At 39.8% G+C, this 27358-nt stretch overlaps 1 protein-coding gene across 5 annotated transcripts in view; it reads right to left on the bottom strand.

Moving 5' to 3' along the window:
* Positions 1 to 27358, bottom strand: part of ctnnd2a (catenin (cadherin-associated protein), delta 2a) — a 222725-nt gene that overhangs the window by 172691 nt on the left and 22676 nt on the right. For all 5 annotated transcript variants that reach the window (XM_067486635.1, XM_067486633.1, XM_067486632.1 and 2 more), the window contains exon 2: positions 20070 to 20200. In XM_067486635.1, coding sequence (XP_067342736.1) covers positions 20070 to 20198 — 129 coding nt within the window. In that variant the 5' untranslated portion in view covers positions 20199 to 20200. The remainder of the gene's footprint in view (positions 1 to 20069; positions 20201 to 27358) is intronic.

Below are 27358 nucleotides of genomic sequence, written 5' to 3'. Positions count from 1 at the left end.
GCTGCGACATCCTACCCAGTGCAGCGTGAGCAGGTTCGGTCTGAGCCACAAAATTGCTAATTACTATAAAAATGGCTTTGCTGACTTGACTTTGACTGAGCTCTGAGAATAATTAGAAAATGCATTTTAATACCTGACTTGTTTATACACCTTCTCAGAATACATAAATATGTTCAGAGAGTATAAGGCAACATATGGTGCAAGTAAACATTGCTATACAATGGTTAGCTTGTATCCCTGGAACATTGTACCATCCTTCTAACTCTACTACTGTACTATTCAGCCTGGGTTTTTTTCTTCTTGTAGCCTCTTTCAGCAAGGTTTGCTATGGTCACATGGACCTTAAACCTCTCTATATTTTTGGTAACTGGTCACAGGAAGATCTAAATGCTTTGTAAGACTCTTGTAGAATTTCCTTTATACATTATAATCTTGGCCTTTTCTTTTCGATTACCTGTGCTCAGAGTGATATAAACAACTAAACTAATTATTAATAATCCATGGTACTTGCTTGAAATGTCCCCACAATCTACAGATTTATCACCACTTCTAAGAATTTGTTCAGGAATTTAAAAAGATCTTTGTAAAATAGTTACAAATTATGTCTTTTCTATGGCTTCTTTGTTTCATTCTATGGCGAATCAAAGAAATGCAAATATGCATGACATTAATTTCCACACACTTCCGGAAGAACAGAGTATTGTTTCAACGAGGTGTAAGGGCACCAACACTTTTAGCTACGTCTGTAAGGTGCTTGTGAAAGAGCCAAAAAGTGATTAAGGAGTTGACTGATGTGATTAGCCACAACCCCATCACTCTCTCCTTGTTCACTGTTCTCCTGATTTCATGTTAGGTGGTGTTAGGTGCAAAGAGCAGCCTTTATGGCCTCTAATTGAGAGCTGGATGGAAAGCACTTTAGCTTTTAGCATTTGCTCTATAATGGGAGAGGACATGAGAGAGAATATTAAGGGCAAGCGCAAATGTGAGCATGAATGTGTCTGGACCTAATACAAAAGAGCATTTTGCCAGAAATATTCACACAATCATGTATCTATCTTGTGTGTTGGTACAATACCCCGACACCTTCTTCCTTACCTGTTTTTCCTCTTATTTTCTGTTGCCCATCCGTTCACCCTCCCATCCATCGCAGCATTCATGTGCATCCCCTTACAAATGCACGCCATGCTTGAGCACTTATCGGTCAGACACCATTACCAATTCTGCTTTATATCTAGTTACCACCTGCTGTCACAATGTGCCTAAAATCACCCAACCATTACAATTGTCAAGGTACAGTTTGCCTGGCTTATTGTAATTGAAATGCTAAAGTTTTCACTCCATCAGTCATTAATATTCCAAAACAATAGTCTGTTTAGTTGTGGTACATTTTCAACACTTTCAATTCTATTACAATTTAAAACCTGGAATATTCTCTTAGAATAAGTATCTCTATGGTGAATGCAATTAATATCAGTATATCATTTCCCCCTATTTTCCTTCCACTCTCCTATTCTCTCTTTTATCTCATTCCTTCTGAAATTCATCCCTGCCTCCTTCACACTTCATTCCCTCCTCTATCTCCTGTCCTCAGATTCACTTTCTTTTGCCGGCACTGCTTTTTCTTTTTGTCACACTTCTTTCACCTTTCTATCCATCTTAAGTCCTGAGCACCTTCCCCTGGTACTTCCTGCTACATTTCCTTCTGACCACCCTTATTTCCTTCCATCCATTTGCTGATGCTTTCTTGATCTTCCTCCTTCTGTTTCACACTTTCAGCCTTCTAGCCCAACCTATTTCCATTGCTCTGCTCTTTCCTCAGCAATTGTGGAAAATCCGCTTGGAGTGTTTCCATATTGTTTCTTCAATACTACTATATTGTGCGGCCAATTACAGTATGCTAAAATGTGGTTCAGTTCCAGATGGTGCTTTGCTGCAATACAGTCCCTGGAAGGTTTACCTCGCAGAGTTTTTGTTGGGGATTATACACATGTAAACTATGGGACTTAGTCTAGATCATGTGTGTGTGATCGTGTGTGTGTGTGTGACTGGTTGTGTGGTATTGTGTGTATTACAGAGAGAGAAAAGAGAGAGAGATGAGAAGAAGAAGCCATTTAGAACACTGTTTGAGCCACAGGTCCGAGATTTCTTTAGGATGTATAAGAGGGAAACACAGAGGGTAAGAAATAGAGAAATGAGGTGCAAGATTTTGCCTTTACTGCAGATGTCTATTGTCATGGTGTGTACAGCATAGCGTTCCTGAACAGAGGTAGAGAGAAACGAACAAACAGCAAATGGCAAGGACGGAAAAAAATAAGGAAAATAAGAGGAGACCAGAGGAGCAGTGTGAGAGCAAAGATCAGGATGTGCAATGTGATGAGAGTTGAAGAGAGGTGAGAAGACTCGAGCAGAGGTGAGGAGGTGTTACCGTGCTTTTCTGGCAACCCCACTGGGAAAAAGAGCTCAGCTCGTTTTAGGATCAAGAGTACCTTTGTCAAGTTAGTCACGTGGGTAAGAGTCCTGCACTCTTCAAGTGTGTGTCTGTGCATAGCTGAGAATGTGTATTTGCATGTGTGTGTGGGTGCGCGCGCACATGCGGTCAGCGACTGTGTCTGCCATTGATTGCTTCACTTCCTAAATGTGGCAAATTGGCTGTTTCAATGGCAAATGTCAGCGGAAATTCTAGGTTGGAGTTAATTATCATTGACTGATCAGTGACAGACCTCCAATTACAGCTGGTTCATCAGCAAAGTATGTCATCTAACTAAACTAAATCTCCCTTATTCTGCATGATTGTCAAAATAGCAACAAAATGTTAGAAAATGCCTGAGATGTAGCTCCACCTGTTAACCAAGACTATTTAACCTGGGAGACAACTCCATGACAGCACAGGCACAGTTTTGAAAGGTTGCTGAAATCATCAGCTGAGGGCGGCACTGGCAACCAATTAACATACGCAAAGCTAATTCTCCTTATCTGGACCATTGTACGCATAGCACAGCTGTGAGAGGGAACTTGTTGAAACCCACCTGCTGTACTGGAGGACTGAAGAAAACCATCAAGTCCTCTTATTTCCCTCATACGAGAAATCTCAACACTGCAGACATATTCCAATTTTGTCCAAAGCTGTCATTTGTCCTTATGGTGTCTCCTGCTCTCAATATATTGAGAGAATAAGTTATTTGAAACACTTGGCATTAGCAGTAGTTGTGGCACAGGTATTGCAACACTTTTTATTCAACCATGTTCTATACTGTATGTCCAGAGTAGCGGAAGAGGCTCTATCATCTCTGTTCCATATGCTTTCGATAGACTGATAAATACTGAGACTGGTGTCTCCAGAGAATGACAGGAAGAGATTTGCTGACAAGTCTCTCTCGTTCTCACTTTGCTTTATCTATTTTCGGTTGTGGTTCCCAGACCAAAGACTCCTGGATCCATTACTATGCTTCGAGTGATCTGCAGACCAAGTTTTAAATGTTTAATGCCACGTTGACAGGCCCAGTCCCCAGTCATCTATCCAGGAGGGCCGAGGCAGGCTGGTACAGGGTGAACGCTTCACCTTTCAGAGGCATATTACAGATGCACGCAGACCTTGATCAATCTCCTGGCTCTAAAAGGTGAACGAATAAATCTTCAAAGACAGGAGGGTTGTGTTAGCCTTTGCAGCCCACATTGCAGTGGAGGTGAAGGGGCAAAGTCTGAGGCAGGCCACTTGAGGGAAGGAGCGCTAAGCAACAGGGGGAGGCAAAATGACAGTGCTGCTGTAGGTAGAGAGAGTAAAGGAAAAGAATGTAGAAAGAGACAGATGAATGGTAACAAAGAGGCAGAGGCAAATGAAAGAAGACTGCTGAAAAGGGATGATTTGGAATGCAGAGTCTGATAAGGTCATGGAAGCAAGTACCGAAAAGTTTCAGAATCCCATTTCTCAGCATGGGGGGGACAAATCAAGGAAATAAAGCAGTGGAAATAGAAATTAGGTTAAAGGGAAAAAAGCATCACAGCTGACAGATGATGGACGTGTCACTGGCATTCCACTTGAGTAGAGCTGTACCACAGAGAAATAAAACAGATGGAGAATGACAAGGGGAGGGACAGGAAACAGGGCGGTAGGAAAGCGATAAAGGTAGTGAGGCTTAAAAAGTTGGAGATTGGTATAGGAGGGTGATGATATTAAAGACATACTGTAGCAACAAGGGAAAAAAGAGGGAAAGGGATATGACAGAAAGGAATCCGAAAGCATACTGAACATTGTGAAATGGAATTTAAAGAGAGAAGGAGGGTGTAAAGCAATTGAAGGATGAGAGGAGGGACCAATAAAGGCAAAGAGAGGTAGAGGGGAGGAGGAATAACCACCAGGGGTGAGAAAACGTATTAGGATGGTGAGATGAGAAGAGGAGAAAGAATCATAGCTACTGAATAGAAGGGACAAGAAGGGATGAAGACAGAAAATTAAGTGAGAGAGACAGAAAAGCACATTTTTAGAACATCCCTACTGACATTTACATTTAGGGCAGACTGGGTAGAGCTGCTACCATGGGCATATCCCACTGACAATATGACATTTCTACCACAAAGTGGGAGGAAAGAGACGAGAAAAAAATAGAAAATGAGGTTCCACCCCCTACTAACACTTAAATATTTGAAGAGCCAGTCCAGAAACATTTCAAAGAAATTCCTGTCTGATGCTAAGGCTTGTCAAAACTCAGGTGATCATGCAGAAATAAACCACACCTTTTGAAAATGCCTATCTTGGTATAGTTCTTTTACCCTCGTGTATTACACATCATGATTTTAACAAGAGTCAAGTCAAATTATGTATTCTTGGTAGTAGCAGTAGTACAGTAAAGCTGAAACAAATGAAGTTGGATTGCATATCTTCCGCCATCCGAAGACCAGAGGGTTGAATGCATGTTTAGTATGGTAACATAAGCAAAAGAGACATTTAGTAACAAGAAGTTAATGGAAAAATTATATGAAATCACATTAATCACATTTCATTTCCATGACCATGCACCTCCGAGCTACTGGTAATGAGAGATGTAAGCACAAAGGAATGATGGGCACCTTTACAGGAGACCGTTTCTATGGCAACCACAAGTTCCTTGACCGTAAACAACAACAGTGACAAACGCAAGCAAGCTAATTAGAAATGGTTAGATGCACATCTCCACCTGCTGCAAAGCACTGTGGGTACTGGTAAGGTGAGGAGAGTGAAGTCATATGATGCATTTGAAAATGACCAAACCTCATTTATTCCACACAGACACACTCCAACGAGACAATAAAGCCCGGGAAAGAATGATGGGGGAGAGCGCAATGGAGCAATAAGGGAATAGGGGAAGAAAGAATGAGAAAACAACAGGAAGACTGAGAGAAAACAGAGAGAAAGAGAGATGCAGTGATCTGCCTTATTTCCAAGACAACGGCAATGACAGAGTCATTCTTCATTAGCCAGTCACTTTACAGTGTATATGTCAACCCTGGCGGCCAGACAACTGCAGAGAAGTGTGATCATAATTTATCTATTTAGATTGCCGAGGGGAGAAGGCTACGGTGCCACGCTAAGCTGTTAGCTGAGCTTTCCTGCTGCGACACGCATTGAAGTGCAGTGACATATCACACTGACTATGGAGATAACTGAAGTCAAAAATACACTTCACAGAAGAGCATATGGAGTTGTAATGTTGCATATAGTAAGCACTAAGCCATGCATCATATGCTGGGGACATATGGCTATATCATATTTCAAGAATGTATGTTATTGCAAGGCTCATATGATATAATCCTGCAGACAATACAACTCCTTCAACTATGTCGACCTTAAAAAAGTTAAAGAACACGACTGTACTGTTCATAAAGCAAGTTCAACAAAAGATGGGTTCAAGTCAAGCATGAAGGTTTGGCCTAAGTTTGGTACGGACAAAACAACTGATTGTTGAAGTGAGCACTCACTAAAATAATCGACTATCCAAACACAGTCTGTAATTAAACACATGTTTCAACAAAAGTTATATTAATATTCTGTACCTGTAGTGTCCCTGTGGTCAACCACTTTGTTGAAGCCAGTCTATTTGTTTTGCTTCTGTCATTATCTCCTGTAATCCAATTACTGTTCTCTCATGTCCCAGGCTTTAAATGTCAGTTTGTTTAACATTTCACAGTTGCTTTCCCAGCGCAGCCAGCGCTACTAGGCTGGACCACTGACTGCAGACAGTCTACCCACTGCATTCACATACTGTAAAAACTGCTCATGTCCACCCAGCAACCCATACTGTCCATTCATCTACATTCCCTCTTTATTTCCTCCTATTTACACACCTTTTTAAATTTACAAAAAACACCATGACTGTGGCTGCAAGTGACACAAGACAAGAGCAGCTACTGTACAACCCAGAACCCCCCTAGATCTGGATCCTTTACTGTACTTTGTAGATAATGCAAATAAATTTGCTCAAATATTGGTAGGGGATATAAAGCTCCCAAAACATTAGTTGGAACACGTCCCTTTCATCCATATGCAAATCTATGCCTTTAGTTCAAGATGTATTGTCAATTTGACATAAATACACAACATATACAAGAATAATGCAAAATAATAAATACCAATAAACTAAATTTTAACTCATAAAAGTTCTGTATAATAATTTACACTTTACACAACTGGATATAAACAAGGTGTGTTTTTATCTCTCATCGCAACTTGACATCCTAGCAAGCCAACGGGTTGTTGCTATGAATTAGATCCACAGGCAGTATCATACATTACCTCAACTGTGCCCTCCACAGTAAATGCAGTCAGTCCAAAGCCAGCACAGTAGTGACTAAAGAGGTCTGATAGGACGAAGCCAATGAGCAACACTCAACACTCCCTCTACAATTATCACAGAAGTGTCCTTAAGCAAGGCACTTGACCCACATTTATGCAAGTGGAGCTGGGTTGTACAGCTTCCAGGTGTGACTCTCTGTCCCTAGGCTGGACTTTCTGAAGGACGAGGCCCACAAAGTCAAAAGACCCAAAAGCATGCCTGTGAATAAGTGTCTCCCTCTTAATGAGATGGTCGGGAAACTTAAAGTGTATTCAGGCTCCTTTTGTCTCATCATTATCTTAGAGTTTATTTACGGATGTTAGCCGTGCCTTAAAAGTTTAAATACCTCAGGGGAAGTGGGGCAAAATTGCCTAATACCTCTGGTAAAAAGATGAGATATAGTTTTTTATTTAAACAGATGATGGATGACAACAAGTGGACAAGGTTAACGTTAAATGTGTCCATGTACTGTTACATCATGTTGAGGGTATTAGCAAGAACAATAAGCTTTATGCCTGCCGGCCATTATTTATACTCTGCAGTGACTTTTTAATTGGTCTAAACTAAGTGATACATATTACAATTACTGATAACAATCTGAATTCAAATACCATGAAAGCATAAAATGATTCAGTTTAATCTCCCAACACTACAAGCTGAGAATTGACTGTTGCACGATGAACTTTACAATGCATCTATGTGCTAAGGATCTACCAGAAGTCTCCTCTAAATTCAGGCAAAAAAGGGGCCACATTTCTCAGGGCTTGTCAGCTTATTATGACATATCTGGGCTATAAAACTGCAGGCTTAGAAGGATCCAGTCCCTGAATACTCTATGGAGGAACACTGTTCGAAGGAGCAGGCACAACCAGCAAACATTCCGTGGATAAATAAGGTTAAAACGTTCCAGTTAACTGATAAATACTGGGGCTTTTTCCAAGCTATTTGCCTCCCCATCACAGCGTAATTTTTCCATTTTCTCATTTTCAGATCGATAGGAACTCGGGTAGAATGAAAGGCCTGTTTCCTCTCAAATAGGGATAAAGCTTAACCACACAGGGCTGTCTTGTGTTTTCTAATCAAGTCAGCCAAACTACAGGACCAGATGAAGTGGCACTAAGTGTAAAGAACAAGTAGCTCTTCGAATTGTATTACATGAAAAGAAGTTCAAATTATTCCAGTCTGAAAAAAAAAAGAAAAAAAAAAGCTGTAGTTGTTTTATGGATATAAATACCACTGTATCTTTAGCACAGTGCCATTTCAAGGCAGTGGGAGACAGTTGGCAGAGAGCAGCTTCAGTGGAAAAAACAATGGAACCTGAAAAGTGAAAGCAGTGTGGAGCCTGAATGGGAAAGATACCCTTCAAACACTAACTCACCGGCATCTGCTGCATCTTTGGTAGTTTTGGGTACCAGGAAGAGAGGACGATGGAGTAACCGAAGGACTTAAGCAATAATGTTTCTCCACTTCTATCCAGCAGGAACATCTCCCTTGGTGTCTGGCCCCAACGCTTAGCGTTGTCTGTAAACAAAGGGCCCTGACAGACACGTTCAATTAATCAATGCTTTTCTCACACATCGCTGTGCAGTTTTTCGAGCTTCGTTCATAGCCCCAGGGTGTTTTCTCACACCAACATTACCACAGCGCAGGGCTGTATCACTTTAGACTTGTTGAGCCCCGGAGAGCAAGTCAAACCATACACAGAGTAATAACAAAGGAACTTTGACGCAGGAGAATCGATTTTAAGTCAAACTTATTATTCACTGCATTAACTGAGATTAGGATTTACAAAATCCTCCTGTCATCCCAGACAGCTGTCAAACAGATCATGACTGCTCGAGGAATGAGAGTCAGTAAACACTATCTGCAGAATGTTGCCATTAGCACCAACGTTACTTGTTGGTATTCCTACTTTAACTTACTATTAGCATTCTGGATGCACATTAGCCTTTTGGCCAACTGGAATTCAGCAGTACTAGAATTCAAGTTATTGCTAACAAGTTCATCAGCATGCAAGCAAATGCAGGTCAGAGCTGGATTTCAGGCCCAGGTAACATTAGCATGGAGATAGTAGTGAGACTTTGTGGTGGGGATGGGGGTGGTTGCAGTAATTAGCAGGACGAAATCTTACTTCAAATTCAAGATGAGTGTTGGGCTCTGCTCCTGCGTAAAAGGCTAATGAAACAGAGCCCGGGTGAGGGAGTATAATGTGGGTCTCATAGTCCACGTGCAAACACGCACTTCTCTGCTTTTGTTTCATGCAGGTAAGGGCATATGGACACACAGTGTACTACCGTTATGTAAAACGTAATCACAGATACACATATGTACACAAGCACACATACATCTCAGGGGGTCGCTGTATTTTGGCAGTAAGCAGCCTGTTTACGAGTGGATATTCCAAGGTCCCTGTGATTAAAACAGCTTCAAAGCACTCCTGACACTCCATTACCCAGCATGCCCCGGGTGAGGCAGGATTGTACATATTGATTTCACGCCTCATTAGGCCTTCCGTCTAACAATGTCATTGTTCTTCCTGGTTCTACAGGATTCTGCATCGTTCAGAAACGACTAGGTATAATTCTGGGAGGAGACGGTGGACACATAACAAATGAACACATTAATAGTGAGTCTGGACTTGCTGGAGCATCACGGAGGAAACCTTAGCAGGCTGCAGACTTCTGACCCACTTTTTACAGACAGAAGTGTACTAGCTCCTGTCACAGAACAAACTGTCGGTATTAAAAAGTTATTTAAGCTTATTTGCTTTCCGCTTTATAATGTATGTGACCCTATGCCAGCATAACACAATCACAGATGAAAAGTATCACACAGTATATATTTTTACTTCTCATTGTTTTTTTTTACTATTCTCCATTTTTTTAGCTTATTTTTATAAAAGAAAATCTTTGCTGTGAAGCTGCAACGAGAACGGCGATTTTCAAAGTGTACAACATATACAATTAGATTTTTGAAATGATGACCACAAACTGCAGTTAAGGGAGGACTAGTCCTAGAAAGCTCTATTTTGTAAGCACACCCTTATTCATCATTGGCTTAGATAAAAAAAAAAGTTTTCACTCGGTGGCTGAAAAGTTTCCTTTTTGCGTGCAGTGTTTCCAGCAGCTGTAGAGTGTAGTGGATCATTTATCCCTACAACAGAGCGTGTACATACAGGATCAGCGTGTCCCCTGTATGCATTTATAATTCTGCAGCAGTGATGGTTCATTAATGTCTGAGGCAAAACGTATGCTTTCTACATTACACGCAGTTGACTGAAGATAATAAACACAGAAATACATATACATGTGCAGTGATGTCACATTTTAGCAGTTTACTAAAGAGTTTTTTGAAAAGGCTTGCTAATAACCTGGGAGAAGAACAATAATGGGAGAGGGTAGAGAGTTGACCTAACAGTTCCTTTCAGACATGCACTGGAATTCAGACTATTTCCAGACTTTCTCTGGGGTGAGTGTATGTGTGAATGCAGACGCCAAAGTCTTTTGCCCCTGACATTACCCAGATTTTACCCAGCCAGCTCCCTAGTGCAACGTCCGGATTATCTCCACCTGAGCTCATTAGTGAATAGAGGAGGTAATACTCCAGAGGATTCACCATGAGTAAGTGGGCGTGTTGATGACGTCCATTTATTGCGACTGCCACGAAACCGGGCAAACACAAACACCCGAAGGTGAAGAACTCATTCATTTAACCCGACAAAAATGTCGAAGTGGAAGGACAATGAGTTTATGAATTTCTGTCGGTACGGGCAGCTCGACCTGATCCTCCTGACATTCTCTAGAGTTCATGTTTGAAACAGGCTTAGGTGCCACTACCTCACCAGAAATGTGAATCCAGAAATAGATGGCCAACCTCCAAAGGATGATACATTGGTAATCATGAGATTAAAGAGATTTTGTTAAAATAAAAGCATTTTTTTAAAATAAAGCTTAACTTCTGGTTTATTGGGTTAGAACAAGTTAATTTCAGCGATGGCAGCATCAATTGATGCTGATTGATGCTAAGAATTGATGCTGATAATTGAATTCTAGAAAACCTAGAAGACATTTTGGGTTTATTATTTTAAAAGCCTTATCCAAGAGGCATGAAATAAAAGTTTACTCTTAAAGTTTTTATTGTCATTTTGTTTAGGAATCCAAAGTCTTCAGTAAACTTTATTCATAGTTTATTGATACTTGAAGTTTTAAATAGATGAATATGTTGAATCGAGACAACCCTTTTGATGGTATTTACTTTATAGATTTCTTTTTATTGGGAAGACTTGTAGGGTTTATGCATTTTATATTTTCTTTTTTCCATTTCTTAGATTGTTTTTATTGAGCCTTATTTTGTAAGTTCCTTTTATTTTGACATCTCATGAACACAAAGGTAAAAGCTCAGTGCATAGAACATCGGGCTGGGATGCAGAAGTCTCCTGGATCAAATTCGAGGCCATGCACCAGGTGTCTTTGAACAAGACAGTCAGTGCTAGCTCCCCGAGCACCGTCTGTGGCTGCCCACTGGTCCCCCCAGGGGGATGGGTTAAATTTCATTGTAATAAGTAAATATAGTGAATGACAACAAAGAGAGCTTCTTCTTCGTTAAGGGTTGGCCACGTATGTGTCTGGATCCATTGGAGAATTATTTCTTATCGGCTCATTTGTAAAGTATATATATGTGTCTAAAGATGGTGTAAACTACCCTGATGAAGGCCCTGTGCCGAAACACGTTGGTAGAATAAAGAAGATTCTATCATTAGTTAAGCAGTGTTGCTGAGTTCTTTTTATTTCCCTCCCATTTCTCCTAACAAATGTTTTTTACTTAAGTAACTTATTTGGCAAAGCCATTACAAATAAAGTAGGTGCCAGAATTATGCTAAATAAATGTTACTAAATCTCCATGGCAAAGTGATTGTTAGAAGCCAGGCTAAATTAAAAGCTTTGCACAGTTTGTTTCACGTATCACTGTAGAATCCCCACATTTCACAACAATTACTTAGGTTTGGAGTCTAATTAAGCAGAAAGTACCAAGGTGCAATATTAATAATGTCTGCAGGGATCACTGCAGCTTGTGCAAATACTGCACCTCTCTGGTTGGCACCCAATGGCATCAGGATATAAATAAATCTATTTCAATTTGTTTGTGCCCCCAAACAAAAAAGATGTGCTGTAACCACACCTACACTAAATGACTTCAAAGTGGCTAGATTCATTTTAATTCTTTGACTGATTATTTATCAAACTTGCAATTCTCATTATTTAAGCTGAGGCCAGTAGAGCAAAGTAGACATCCAGAGCTTCCTTAATCCTTAAAGGTAATGCAGGAATGTTTCTTTGGAATTTTAATGTATAAATTCCCCGGTATAATTATTAGATTTTAAAGTTAATTTAAGCTTTTCCTATTCTGCTACATGTAAACGCGTGTGTTGCACGGTTATAGATGCATGCAACAGCACGGCTGCTAAAAAAAGTCCTAGAGTAAACACTGAGCATTGTGCGGTTCTGTGATGCTACTTTGACTGACTGACCTTCGCATGGTAATTGGCAAGTCTGGTTTAGTAGTTGTCTCAGAGTACTGGGTATTGGATGGCTGCCAAAGAAACTCAGCTCTCACTTTTTCACTCCCTCTCCTTTTTTCTTCTTTCTGTTTTAATTTATCTACCAACTAATAATATTCCCTTTTCTTCAACATCTTCTGCCTTTGTCCTATGTTCGTTCCCTAGCTCTCGTCAAACATTTTCTTACTGTTTCTCACCCCTTTTTCTCGCGGTCACTCACATGCATACGTTTTCATGTTTCATCTCCTCTCTTGCTCCTTCTCTCTCTTCTTGTTCTCTCTGCTTGGCTTAAAGCATGGCAGCTGCAGTAGCATGTAGCCTGCCAGCTGCCAGTTATGATGATGGTGACAGTACAGTGGGGGTGCTGGCTGGGTGATGTTGACTAAATGGAACATTGCAGCACCACTGGCAGACACTAACTCCAGCTCTTGCACGCACGCAAACACTCAACCACACACGCACACACACAACAGAGCCAAAGAGCACAACAGCCTTCGGGCCAACTAATAATTCTTCCCCAGCCACGGCACTTCTGAGCCAGGGTGAGGCAGCTGAGTGCCACACTTTTCGGCCCCAGTCTCCCACAGATGCTCTCTCAGTGAGCAAATGGCGAGGGGATACTGCTACCATGACATACCTCCCACTCGAGCTTGGATAAAAATCGTTACTAGTCACCTCAGCAGCTTTTAGCTTAATTTAAAATCCAGTGGCATTTATGAGTAACGCGTGTGTGGAAGGCTGCAGGGCAGGTAGCACATACAGCAGAGCATTACTCTCTACTGAATGAATGCTAGAAAATGCTTTTTAGCGTAATCAGATATCTGTGTGTGCACGTGTGTGAGTAAAAAGCATCCGTGTCTCTCGTTTTTTCTGCTGAGAGTGTTTATTGGCAGTGCTGAGGCCACGTCTTCCCTTTCTAACAGACAACCATCTCTCAGATTACAGTGTACTTATCCACATGACTTACATACTTTTACTAACACCCACCCACCTACACACACACACACACACATAAGGGCACACAATCAAGTACAGGCCTATACACAGCTACTGTAAAGTGCATGCACAGATACGTCTTTGCTGTACATTGCTATACATACTGTATGGGTATTTAGTTCAACACATGCACACACAGTATACATGCACAGGGTCCAGTATGAAAGCCTGCTGGCTAATTGATCTGTTCCCACACTGGCACAGCGGAAAAACATTTTGAAGGACACTGAGGACACACACAGAGTGAAAGATGCACCGAACCCAATTTTCAGCCTGAAAACCGAGGGTAGAGCCGTTCAAAAGCACAAAACGCTTTGAACCAGCACATCCACTCTCTGAATGGGCTGTTAAAGTTCTAACTGTAAGGTCGTATGACAGTGGCAGAGTTCTGCACCGGTGTTAACTGCTGCTCCGATAGAAAGAGGACACATTTTCAAGCCCAAGATTGTAGACAGAAGTGAGAAACCCTAAAATGTATAGTCTTCCATGCCACAGATGCCACATTCCACAAATTAAACAAACCCTTTCAAAACACTATTTAATAATTATAAAAAATGTTTTTAGTTTCCTGTTTGTAAGATTAAAAAGGTTTTCATCAGCCGCTATTTGATAGTCAGGATCGTGTGGGAGGATTCATATTGTCCCCATCATTCTGAATCTGAGACAGAGTTCATTTATAACCAACTGCAAAACATAGCTGTCAACCCCAGTAATAGACATGGTATCGATAAAGGGGAGAGGACAGGAGAGGCAGAGACGGACGATGAGTCCAACGAGCAAAGAAGTCTATTAAGGTCCACACAAACACACACACACACACACACACAAATTTACTTTCAGAGCTAGCTGTAAACAACACACAGACACCCACAGATAACCACTTTTAAAACATCTTCTATAAGTGTTGCAGAATGTCAGAATGTGCACAGTCAATAACTAGAGCAGTAGTCAAGCTTAGTGAGAGCATATTAGCAAAAGGAAAGTTTGCAGCTCACACTAAAGGCCAATAAATAACACTCAAACTCCAGCAAAGAAAAGGAGTCTGTAAGATAGAATACATTACCCTCTTAGCTCTGGAAAAGACCTTGCTCTTTTCAAATACACAAACTGAAAGCTTCCATCAGTTGTGAACCCTTGATAACTCGAGTGGTTTATGGATACTTTCAGCTCACATGCAACAAACTAAAAAATGTAGTTCAACAGCATGTAGGTAAAAGAGCCTTTTATTCTAGATGCATCCAATTACAACTCTAACAGTGAAACAAAAAAATACTGTTAATGATGACAATTACTGAATTATTGATCATGACAAAAGCTATTTCACATTGAAACTTAGCATCTTGGATCACATACCCTACTTACTGTATACTTGTAAATTGGGAGTTGAAAGGTTTTAAACCATTACCACTACCAAATTAGTTATCTTCCATAGTCAGAAGCAGCCACGCACACACACACACACACACACACACACACACACACACACACACACACACACACACACACACACACACACACTATCCAGCATGAGTCTTCCCTGTACAGTATATTGATTCATATATCATATTAGCTGCACTTCCCCCAAATCAAATACTGCAATAACATGTCTGTGAATGCAGAACTCACCTACACACACAAATGCTGTAGTACTGTAAAGTGATATACTGTGCGTGTCTGGGATATTTTAAACCACAGAATAACTTCCTTTTGGAAGGTTTGCCCTGATTTTATGTTCAAAGATGTATAAAGATACGATTCTATGATTCTGTGTGCAAACTGTAATGTTAATGTAGGGTATACAAAAAAATAATAGAATACATTTTTGTGATTGCTGTGGCCTAAAATGTCTGATTTTCTGACAGGTTTTCAAAACAATTTTTGATTCATTTTGCAATGTTTTCATGATTTTTTTTTTTATTGAAAGGTTGTTGAATTCACATGTGATTCTATTAATGAATTATTGTGATCGCAAGATCACAAATTCCTGAATATACAAATGAATATAGGGACTGAATATATATATAGATATATATATCTATATATATCTATATATAGATATATATATATATATAGATAGATAGATAGATAGATAGATAGATATATCTTTTACTACAAGTCTTTATGAAAAGTGGAAACATCAACACTAACAAAAGTGAATCTTTAATGTAACAATATTACTTAATGGTGCTCGCATTTATCTGCCGTGTGGGAGTCTACAATTGTAAGTAAGAAAAATGGAAATGGATCAGCATAAAAAAAAAAACTCAACTGTATAAAGTAATTTAAACAATGAGAGTGCATAACCTATACTCACTGACCATAATATATTGCGAGCTCAAGACTATTTTCTCAAGAATGGTCTATTGGCTGGGTGTTTGGAATGGCAATGATACCAGCTTTTATTGAACTTGTTATAGGCAAATCACTGTATCAATCAAGTTTAAAGTAAAACATGAGAAAACACACCGATTTGGTGAGAAACGGGGTTATTCCAAAAACAGAGCAGGGGGCGTTAACTCCAGCTGAATGAAAACATGCAGAAACCTGATCAAAATGGGTTAAGTTGCTCTCTGTGTCTCTGAGGAGCTCTCCTGAGGCAAACCAAGACATGATGCAACATAAAGCAAAGCATCTTGAGAAACTTGCATTTCTCCAAAATCATGCTAATCATGCTCATTTAACAAGTGAGCAAGCTGGTTTACATACATGTAAGACTGACTGATTTTTCATGCAAGCAGATTTCCTGTTGAGCTTTTTAACCTAATGTAAATTCAGTTTAACCTCTGGCCTTTTGTAGTCATGTTGTAGACTTACAGAGTACGATACACAAACATGCACCAAGAATGCACAGAATCAACAGACAATGTAGATAAGTGAGTATATTTTAAATCTGCTGCATTTTAATACTCAGATGATGATTTCATGTTTTTTGCAAACATGGTGCAGCATATTCTTCTCATACAACTAAATGGATTCAAAGTTCCTGTAAACATTTTTACAGCAGCACTGTGCACTGTAAATGTGTTTTTTTTTTTTGAGAAGCAGCAGCTTTTCTCCATGGTCTTCTGTGCCATAATTTGTAAATGGTTGAACAGTTGCTCCTTTTTTTTTTTTTTTAAATTATTTTCAGGTTTTTTTAAGAGTAGACACTGGGGACACAGACAGTAAACTTGTAAGTAGATGAGAGGGGGTCTGACAAGTTCCACAGCAGGACTTGAACCACAAATGTTGTTGTATGTGCAGTAACCTTTCGGGCACCACTTTGCTCATGGTGAGTTTCTTTTTGACCTAACTGAGGATTATATAAAGTGATGTGCTTTCTTTGGACTGATGAGTATCTCTTTCATGCCCTTTACGCCTCGTTTTGAAAATGTGTCCCAGAAGATCTAACCACAAGTGGACGGTGCTAACTGCAAGTGTAAACAAACACCAAGACGGATAGAGCAGATCAAACCACCTACTGCGGTTTCTGGGAAGTATAGCTTTTGTAGTGTGAACACTAACGCATCCTGATACGTTCCCATTGCAGGAAAATATGTCATCATAGCGAGACGGGGTAGTTATTTTGGTGAGAGGACAGCAGACTGGGTGACTGATTGTGAAGGCCTCGCCCACCTACCGACGGCAGGTGTAAACAGTGATGTGTCTTGGCTGTCTACGTGTGAACCGATCACTCTAAACACATTTTTAAAACCAAGTTTGAACAGACTCATAGAGAACCAGTGGAGATTACTTTGTGAATCTTTCCAGCTTTATGCAAATCTAAATTTTCTAACTTTTTTGCAAACCTTCTAAGCATCCTATTGTGGCACAATAGAAGGCTACAATGTTTTTTGTGTGTTATTAGTTAAAAACAGACGGCATGACAAAGGTGATGGGGAAAACAGCTTAGTGTTAGAGTATTAAGGTATTAACTATTATTGGTATTATATTCTGATAAATAAAAGTTCTCACAACCTTATGACAATTTAACAACAGTATAGCCGTTAAAGAAAGCACAGTGTAGACATGTGTAATGTGGTTGAATACAACTTTATTATTATTTTCAACTTTATTCTGTATAGCCTGGAATCATATTGTTAGGTCGATTGCTCTTTGACTAATTGTCATTGTCATTGCTGAAGTAGTAAAGTGCACTTCCTTCACAAACCCATAGCTATCTGTCTTACTTAAGATACTTATTGTTTCTTGCTCTTGAAATTCTTGATCCCCAGGGCTCATAGTGGTAGGTAATCATTTTAATAACACACACACACACACACACACACACACTCACACTCTCAGATGTGTGTATCCTCAGCAGGGCAACACTTTGAAGAACAGTATGTTAGGGATGGTGATGGGCTGCAGAGGGAGTGGGCCTGCTGGGTTACTAGAGCAATATGCTCATATGCATGAACACACACACATTCACATACACAACCATACTGTACGCACCTGGACAGAGACGCAGGAGACAGAGCTATATTTAGATCTAACCTATCATAACACATCATGCATATACAGTACCACATACTTGAAAATGTATGTCTGCATGCAAAAAGCCAAATCCCATGAGCTGGATAAAAATCAATGCGCATATTACATTATATATGTAATATCTGCTGATAAGAGAATGTATTTAAACCACATGTCTGTGCTCCACACACCTACTATCAATGTACTATATGCACAGACATTAGTGTGTCCCTATGTGTAGATATTTTTTAACTAACGTCTGCACTCACTTTAGAATCATTTGCATTAGATAACTGTCCTATGCTGCTGGTCACTAACCAGGTTTTAAACAAATGGATAAAAACCACCACCTCGCTGGAGTAAAGTGTACATAGGTAGTCCGGCGACCGGGGGAGGCTTCTCAAGTTTTGTGGATCTTCTGTTTAGTGTTATAAAAAAAAAGGTAAAACCATCTTGTGTGGCACATGGTGAAACGTTTTAGTATTTGCTGAGGTTGGAGGTAAGGTGTCTTTGTGGTAGGATGTTGGTTATCCATGTTTATAGAATGTGTTGCATTATGAAGTATAGGTTGTTAAAGGCTAAAGTTTTTCTGCCCGTACTTTTATTTCCACCCAGTACCTTGAATCAATTTTGCATTAGCATGGTATGGGGTCAGTAAAGCTGCCTGGATTTGACAAAAACTAGTTTGCTTCAAACAGACATTTTAGAGGGAAAAATACATCCTAGCAGTCACTGCAGCATTTCCCTCCCAGTGTGCTGCTACGCAGAGCTGATTAGGCTTATTGTGACATAAAACTCATGTTGTTAAAAAAATCTGGATGCAAAGACATTCGTGTTGCCTTCTGATGATTGAACAAGGAGTTTTTAGGACTGCTGCACTGCTGAAGAAAATAAGACTTCAACAATGGCGACATTTTTCTGTGATGTATTCCCTTTTGGACAACTCCTCTATATTTGCTCTCCCAAAAGGAGGAGGGAGCTACGGGTTCAAATCTGGTCCAATGCATGAATCTGACTAAATCCGGCATGCTTCAGTGATTCAGTAATGTGAGAGCATCGTGATTTTCAATGGTGGAGGAAAAAAAAATCACGAATGAAACCCATTTGCAAGGGAGGAAAAAAAAGCATAAATTGCTATCAGCACTTGTCCTTCACTTGGTAAGGGTAAATGGAATATTTTGTGGTATTAAATTAAGGACAACTTCAGAGTCAATGCAGATAGGCAAAATGATAAATCTACTGTACGGTGCATTGCATTTGCTGATGAGCTAAATCCAAATGAAACAGCATTCCATTACACAAAGGAATAACTCCAAGGCTAAACACAAATCATCAAATGCAATTACTGAGAACCTGAGGTGTTTTTCAGAGGGACTCCAGATTCAGAATGTCTTTTCTTTGTGCAAGATTGTTCACAGTTCTTTGCCATGTTTTATACATGAATAAAGAATAAAAATAAACAAAGAGAAGTCAACTTATTTCACAAACTAACATGAGACATTTCCTACATTACCCACAGCTGGTGACGGTACCAGACTCCTACCTGGACCCATACAGTACAGTACTCTGTATTAATAAAACCCACATACTGTAACTACCCCACTCCAATCGTTACCTTTTTATGCTTTTTTCATTTTTATTCCTTTTTCTCTCCTTCTTTGCCTCACATGTTATCTCAGTGGTTCTAAACAGAAAACCTGTAAATTATTACTGTCCAGCACCTAGTGTATGTTCCTCTTTTCTTACACCAAACCTTACATGATCCCGTTTTTCCTCTTATCCTCTTCCCTCTCTACAGTATGTAGTCTTTTTCTTCCCTCTTTCCCATCTCTCATCCTCACCTGAAGCCAGGCAGTGCAATAGCCCACTCTGTCCTTTTGCAGGGCTCCAGCTACTTTCTAATGCTCCCCGTCGAGTAATTGCCTTGTTTTAATGACTTTTTCAATTATGTCTACTTGGCTACTGCTCTCGCACCGTAATCTCCTTCATTTCCATCCATTACACTTTTGCGTTCCCTTGGCACCAATCAATCTTTGGGTTTCTTTTAAACACTTTAAAGCATTTTTTTCCCTGAATTACAGTGATGACCTCCAGACCTGCCTCATAGCAAGTTGTTCAAGGGCTGTGAGGGGTGGGGGGGAGCAGTACAAGAGAGGCAACAAAAAGTACAAATGGACCTTTCTTATCAAAGTTAAACACAATACAGGTTTGGCACATGTAAAACACCCACATGTACATGGAAGAGTTCCTACCTGCTCTTTTACAGAGGCGAGGATGGACGAGGTTGTTTCTGCTTCAGATCTGTCGCCATTGGAGGCTGGCATCACAGGGGGAACCATGGCCCCCTTCTCCTGCTCCGCAGGCTGGTCTGGCACTGGCATTGCTAATATGAAGACACACAAAGAAGAAGAAGCATTATTGATACACAATGTTCTGCTTGAAAAGCAAAGTTTTGCACAAGAGGCAAATAAAAATGAATCATATAGTGTCAGTATCATTCCAGCTTTAAAGCCTACAGTATAGTCTGCTCAGCTTTTCTACTATTTTTTGATGGAGGAAGGACTTTGCTGCTACGTTGTATCTATGCAAGATTATCAAATCAACTGCAAAACTTGTGACTTCTTCAATGACTGCATCCAATTCTGCAATACTATTGCTAGCAATTGTTTTGCAGATTGTACTTTTGCTACCAAAAAAAAACATAGAATTTCTGTGTTCAACTCACTACGCTGTCGGAGCCCCTCTTCATTTCTGATTAGAACTTCTTTTCTTGTCAGCTGTTCCCTTTCAGGGGTCACCACAGCGAATCATGTGCCTCCATCTAACCCTCTCCTCTGCATCCTCTTCTCTCACACCAACTAACTTCATGTCCTCTCTCACTACATCCATAAATCTCCTCTTTGTTCTTCCTCTAGACCTCCTGTCTGGCAGCTCCAACCTCAGCATCCTTCTAACAATATATTCACAGTTTCTCCTCTGAACCACCTCACTCTGGTCTCTCTGACTTTATCTCCAAAACATTTCTGATTAGAGCTGAATTTGAAATATTATTCTGATCCTCAGAATAACGAATTCAGATTTCAAAAATGTAGATACAAATATTACCATTTACCAAAATACCTGAGGGGATCTGGTAATGATTCAAATGTTTCCAAACTGTGAGGCAGAAACAGTGCAGAAGGAGCACTGAGAGAGATATATAAGACAAAAACCCAATGTGAACAAATTTCATATTGGTCGTAACTCATTCAAATTCGAACCCAGACACCCTACACTAATGTTTAGATTCAGTGGGACGTAAGCTGTCCAAACATATCTCAGTATTACTGTTTGGCAAATAAATGTCCATGAAATCATAAAACACTGCAGTGACCGTAGGGTTTGCCTGACAATCAGTTAAGGTCCCAGTTAAATTAAAGTGGTCCTTTTTTCAGTTTTCATTATTTGTTCTAATTAGCACCAGTTGCAACAGCCCCAACCCCAAATAAACCATGCTACTTCTAACCTGTACCACTGCTAAAATGTCACTTCACAAACAGGGTCCTTGTAGACTCATTAAAAGGTAATGCCCCACTTATCTTGATTTTAATTACTTTATTCAGGGCGTACAAAAGTGACATGTGTCTCTAACTGACAGTTTATTTCAAATGGATGAGCCCCTTGGAGTTAATCATTTAAATCACACACACACACACACACACACACACACACACACACACACACACACACACACACACACACACACACACACACACACACACACACACAGAGTTTGGGTCTTCGATCTTCATCAAACACCCTGCCAACTGTAACAAATTAGCATCAGTCATGAATAGATCTGTCTTTTCTTTTTGCTGCACTTAATCATAAGGTCTGCATGCACAGAGAGTAATAATAGATGCATAATTTGACACTTCGAAACTCAGCCATCTATAATATAGTGCACTGCAGGCAGAAATATTTTAAATGTTAAATACAAGCACTACAAACATTTCATTTTCTGCAAAATGGCCAAATAATTGCTCAAACAGATAGGGGGAGATGACCGGCTACTGACCTCATATGCTACACATAAATGCTGAACAAAGGTCTGTTAGTTGTGTATAAATTGAAATTTCATTCATGTATAACAAACCTTTATGTGAATGAATGAGTTCCACAAATTGACATTACTGTGACTTTACTGTCCTAGAAGCACACAGATTGTCTTTCTGTCTATAATATAGTGCAGGTCAATGGTCACGGCACTTCCAGAAACCTCATTAACCTCATCAGCTCTTCCTGTCAGTCTTCATACTGTACTCCAAAATTGGACCAAATCTGAACCTCAAGCACAAGCGGAAAAAAAGATTTTTGTAGCGGTTGAGAAAGGCAGGACACACGTTCTTTTCCTGCCTTTATTATTTTACTATTACTGTAACAAACTGCACATCGTGAGCAGACTGTGTCACAAAACAGCTAAATGCATATTGATAGTAACGTAGAAACATCAGGAACACGGATTGGAAATGTTTCAAATCATCGGTAAAAGCATCTGTGCCTTCATCCTGTCTTAACAAAGAGCATAGAGAGAGAGAGAGAGAGAGAGTGAGAGAGAGTCTGAGAAACCAGGAAATTGGTCTGCGAGAACAGACCATGGGGACAGGATTTTGTCAATACAGCAGCCCTGCTTCAGACTTCAGTCAAAGACTAAATAATGAACTGACTGAGAGTGGGATTTGATCCTAGAGTCTCTCACTTTACATTTCCTGCTTCACTTCTAACATTTTGGTTTGAACAACAAATTCTGTACATCATAGATTCACTGCTGGGTGTAAACAGCTACATTCATAAATGCAGTCAACTGAAACTCAAATTTTTCAGTTTAAAAATTTATTTTATCGGTAAAATTTCATTTACGGTCATTTGAATTAGAGAGTTAATCGGACAGAGGGTAAGTAGTCCGTTAGCATAAAGCATGTCCCTCAGCTTAAACAGTCAGTAAACAAGTCAGTGCAAATCCAGACAGCCTGCAAGTCTAACATCCAGTCAGTCGACCAGTCTGTCTGCTAGCTTGGAGACAGACTGCAGGCCAGACAGGGTGGTGTCAGTAAATAAAAGAGGCTAGCGAGACGGCTTGCAGATGGTTAGTTTCACTCTCACTGACAAACACCACTTCTGTGTCTGGCATCTCCCCTCCTTAGTGGAGATGAGTCACCAGAGTCTGGCTCCTGAGCAACCAGAACCCCAGCAAAGGCCATGTTACACCAACTGGCTGACTGCTGCATTTCTCTTGAATGAGACAGCCAAATGTGTAAGTCAGTGGGCAGAGCAGCGACTCACCTCACCTTAGTGGAGTCCTGCCGCTTTTTCCTACAGTAAACACCTCCGGCAATGAACTGGAGCCCTGACCTGCCACAATGAAACAAACCTGCGTAAATATGTGCCCCATCAATAATTTATTCGGTGGCTGTTTGGCAACAGTTGTACACTGTGGGTGTTTGGCTTGGTTCCACAAACCACCCAGTTATGTCTGCAGCACAAAAGGCTGCTGTATTTTGAAAAAGGCATTACGGACCTTTCCCATAGTGAGAAAATCACAGTTGTAACTAATACCATTAATGAGGGCTTCTTTCCTTTTAGTGGTGCCAGTGATGCCAGTGTGTCATTATTGGTTACACCTTTTTTGAAAGGTCTTTGTCTGCACCCACTGGCGGTGGGCTTTTTGTACTGTGTATAATTTACGGTTCTACAGCGTTTAACTCTACATGTAGACAAACAACTGGCTCATTATTGCTTTCCAAGTGGCTTTTTGGAATTTAATGATCCTGATGAACAGTGCTTTATGGTGTCGGTTCAGATGACCCTTATTGTCCCACTGCTTTCTGACACAATATTTAGGAAACTGACAAATACAAGACACAAATACTTTTGTTTGATGATTTTGATGAGTGCAGTTTAGAAGACTGCATCACCAAAGGAAAAGCTCATCCTAATCCAAACTGAACAGCAATGCAGTTCCTGAGCGTTTGCATACAGCATTACACCTTATTGTGAAATGTATTTATTGTCTGAAAAAAAGCCTTTGATTATTTTTAAAGAAAGCAGAATCCCTTTGTGATTAGTGTCCAGCCAGGTGCTGTTTTCAGAAAATTGCGAAATTGTCTCACAATATGTTGGCTGCTGCAGAGATAATCTCAGTAGCAACACATTTACCCTCAAATGTCACAATACTCCACCGCCCCAGCATTCTTCCCAGGCTATTGTGAAGCAACAGACGCAGTTGAACTGTCATTGCACAGATGTGTTACATCCAGCAGAGTACAATGTAACAGGAACATCGGGATGGAAGGGGCTTTTGTAGCTCTGGGGATGAATTTAATTGCAGTGCATTCTGGCTGATTTGAGCTGCGCATGGTCTCCCCCTTGAACTGAGGAGGAATGATGGCCTGACATTTCATGTGGCTCAAGCCAACAGTAGATAAGACATGAAATGCTGAGACCAGGCCTCCTGTTTTATGAAAGAATGACAGAGGACCTAGCATTTAGCAGATTTCCTTGGAGAACAAAGAGTAAACAACAAAATAAAAACTGCCAAAAGAAAAAAATTACTGCAAAGCAGTTGGAAGTTTTACTACAACTTATTTCTTCCCAAGTTTACAGTCTGCAAGCAGAAGTCTCCATTCATGGATGTACTGTATCCCTGACTGGAGAGTGACAGATAGTAAAACATGTATTCATTGTATTTGGGACTATTGTGTTGATCCACAAATCTGTTTGCTTCACTTATGCTGTCACTGTGTTGATTTCTGCAGTTTTCCATGTTTTAGTCCATTACCCACCTTCTGCCTCAATTCTCCAATTCATTTATGTTTGTTTTGTACAATTTTGTCACGTTCTACTGCTTTTTTCAAAACTTACTACAAAACAACTTCAGTGAAATTAAAGTCAAGTTATTTTGGTACTTTTATGCTTCTTAGTATGTGTTGCCTAAGCCCCGTATAACCATCGTCTTTCTATTACAGAATCCTTATGCTGCTGATTAAAATGTGTCATATGCTGCAACTGAGATTAATGACAAGCCTGCTGCCTTGGTTACTCATTGATGTGTATTTATTCAGCAATAATATGACCCACTTGTTAGATGTAAATCAATATACAGCATCTTGTAAAACTGGCTGTATTACCACATAAAAGAAGGAAGCACTTCAGAGAAGCCAATCCTTCTCATCTCTTTATACATTTGTTTTTTTCTTTTTTTGCTACAATACAATCTAAGTACTATGCAGCAGGCTACTATTTAACACTTTACATTCTATGTGTGCTTTGATAAATAAGGTCCCAAGTATTGTATCATTAAAGATCTATTGTCCCCAGCACCATTGAGTAGGTGGCTCATCCCAGAAACTCCTCCACACTGATGAAATATTTACAAAACTTAAAAAAAAAAAATGACTATGCAAAGTATTGTACAAAATGTTACTGTAATACTAGGTGGAGCCTGAATACTCTTGTAGGTTTATACTCATAGTGTGGTTTATCATGGGAGAGCTTCAGAGAAAAGCACAAATGTAAGTAATCACATTAATATTAAATGAAGGATGAATTCTAGTTTCTAGAATGAATTCTAGGCTTAGAGTCACAGTCTTACGGGAAGAGTTGAGTAGCACAGAGCACTTGTTAACATTATTAGCAACACCAGTGTTTCTTCATAGTATGACAAGTCAAAATGTCTGGTGTGAATAAGGTCTTTTTACCTTTTCCAGATGGGTATATTTGAACCGATAACAAAGGATACACAGGGTGGAGTGGGACACACTTCTGTGCTACACGTTGTTGTAGCCATATTTCATTTCCTTATTTCATCAGTGTCTTTTCTTACTTTTATTCCCGGTATTATAAATAACAATGAAATTCAACATGTACCGATTTAACCAAAATACATCTGCATAAATAATATTGCGTGTGACAATATATAAATAAAGACTTTGCATTTATTGTGATTGTAGACGTACACTGACACATGCAAACTGACATTCATAAGTAAACAAAATGGTGGTAACATAGTCACAGTTTTAAAAAAAAAAAACTCAGAACTATAACCATAATCATAAACACTGCAACTTACAGTGTGTGAGTCCAGGTCTAGACATCTTGCTGCATTATTAGATTAACAGGTGCACTCAAAGCAATAACAAAATGCTTAAAAGCTGGTATTAATAGTGATACAACAGCCTGGAACTGTCACTAACATCATTTCTTCTTCATGGCTTAAAAGCATAGTTCTGCTTTCTGATATATAATTAAAAAGGGTATTATACAGTCTACCACATAAATATAAATGCTTTGCAATAATACGATATAATATCCAATACTTTACTTGATCATCAGTGTACTGTCTATATGTAGCAGTTTATTACATTCATACACTTTTACTTTGAGCTGACAAAATCCTGTATAATTTGTGAATCTGTAAATATATTGCAGGACCCCCGAGCTAATCCAGGGCTACTGGGCATCATCACTGAACCATGTGGTACAAAGCCTTCAGTCACATAAGTGCAACAGGTGTATAATCTGAAAAGTATGTTGTATGTATTGTTTTAAAAGAACCAAATCAACAAATTGTCAGAGAATTGGTGTTTCATAATAAGACGATCGAATTTTCCATAAACCTGCTGCCTACTTTAACAAAGCACACTTCTATGAGAAAATCAGTTAAGTTAATGTCAGCAATTAATTCTAAGACATCATGAGATTCCCATTGTTCTGAGGGGTTTAAAGGAAGTCGGAGCGGCATGAGACAAAGGAGAAAATGAAGACTTTGGAAAGGAAATGCCCAATTTGTCCTTTGCCTTTGATCATCTTTCCTCTTCTCTAATCTTCAACCCAAATTTTACTCCTTGTCCTCTTGATCACTTGGCCTCTCTCTGTCCCTTTCTCCACATTGCATGGCCTCCACCTTTGTTGATGTTAGGGCCCATTTACTGTTGCTTGTCTGTCTCGTATCTTGGGTTTTTGAGGTACCAGTGGAATCTGGCACGCTGCCTTGCAGCTGACAGCTCTGGCTTTGAGAGCTGACAGTATTATTTTAGATGTGTTAATGAGCCACAGTATCTATTAGTCTGCCAGTCAGGGTGACGAAACCTGCTTATGAGCCATCATTGTTTCCAGGCACTAGGCAGAGTGTTGCATTTGTAATCACCCAAAGACTTATTACCATTTTCTTTCTTTCAACCTTTTTTCTCACAGTCTGTACACTACATACAGTCGTTGGAAAGGTTCAGATGCAAATCACATGAATTACATAAGAACACTGTAAATTAAGTTCCAGTTTATATAATTTCAGATCCAATTGGTTTACAAAGGATCCAGCTTGGCAGAGATAATGATGCATTTTGCCGCTCTCACTAGACCAAAAAGTGTATTTGTGGAGAATAATGACTTACAGCAGACGCAACTTTTTATTTTAATAACATTAAAAAAAGAAACCTCAGAGAGCAAAGTTTCCAATGTTACTGCTACGTAGCCGAGAAAATAACGTTGGAATTGTGGGAGCGGA

The sequence above is a fragment of the Channa argus genome, chromosome 19 (assembly GCF_033026475.1).
Source record: "Channa argus isolate prfri chromosome 19, Channa argus male v1.0, whole genome shotgun sequence".
In the NCBI taxonomy this organism is placed as follows: domain Eukaryota; kingdom Metazoa; phylum Chordata; class Actinopteri; order Anabantiformes; family Channidae; genus Channa; species Channa argus.
The sequence above is the reverse complement of the archived record's forward strand: the minus strand, read 5'-3'. Positions and strand labels throughout refer to the sequence as shown.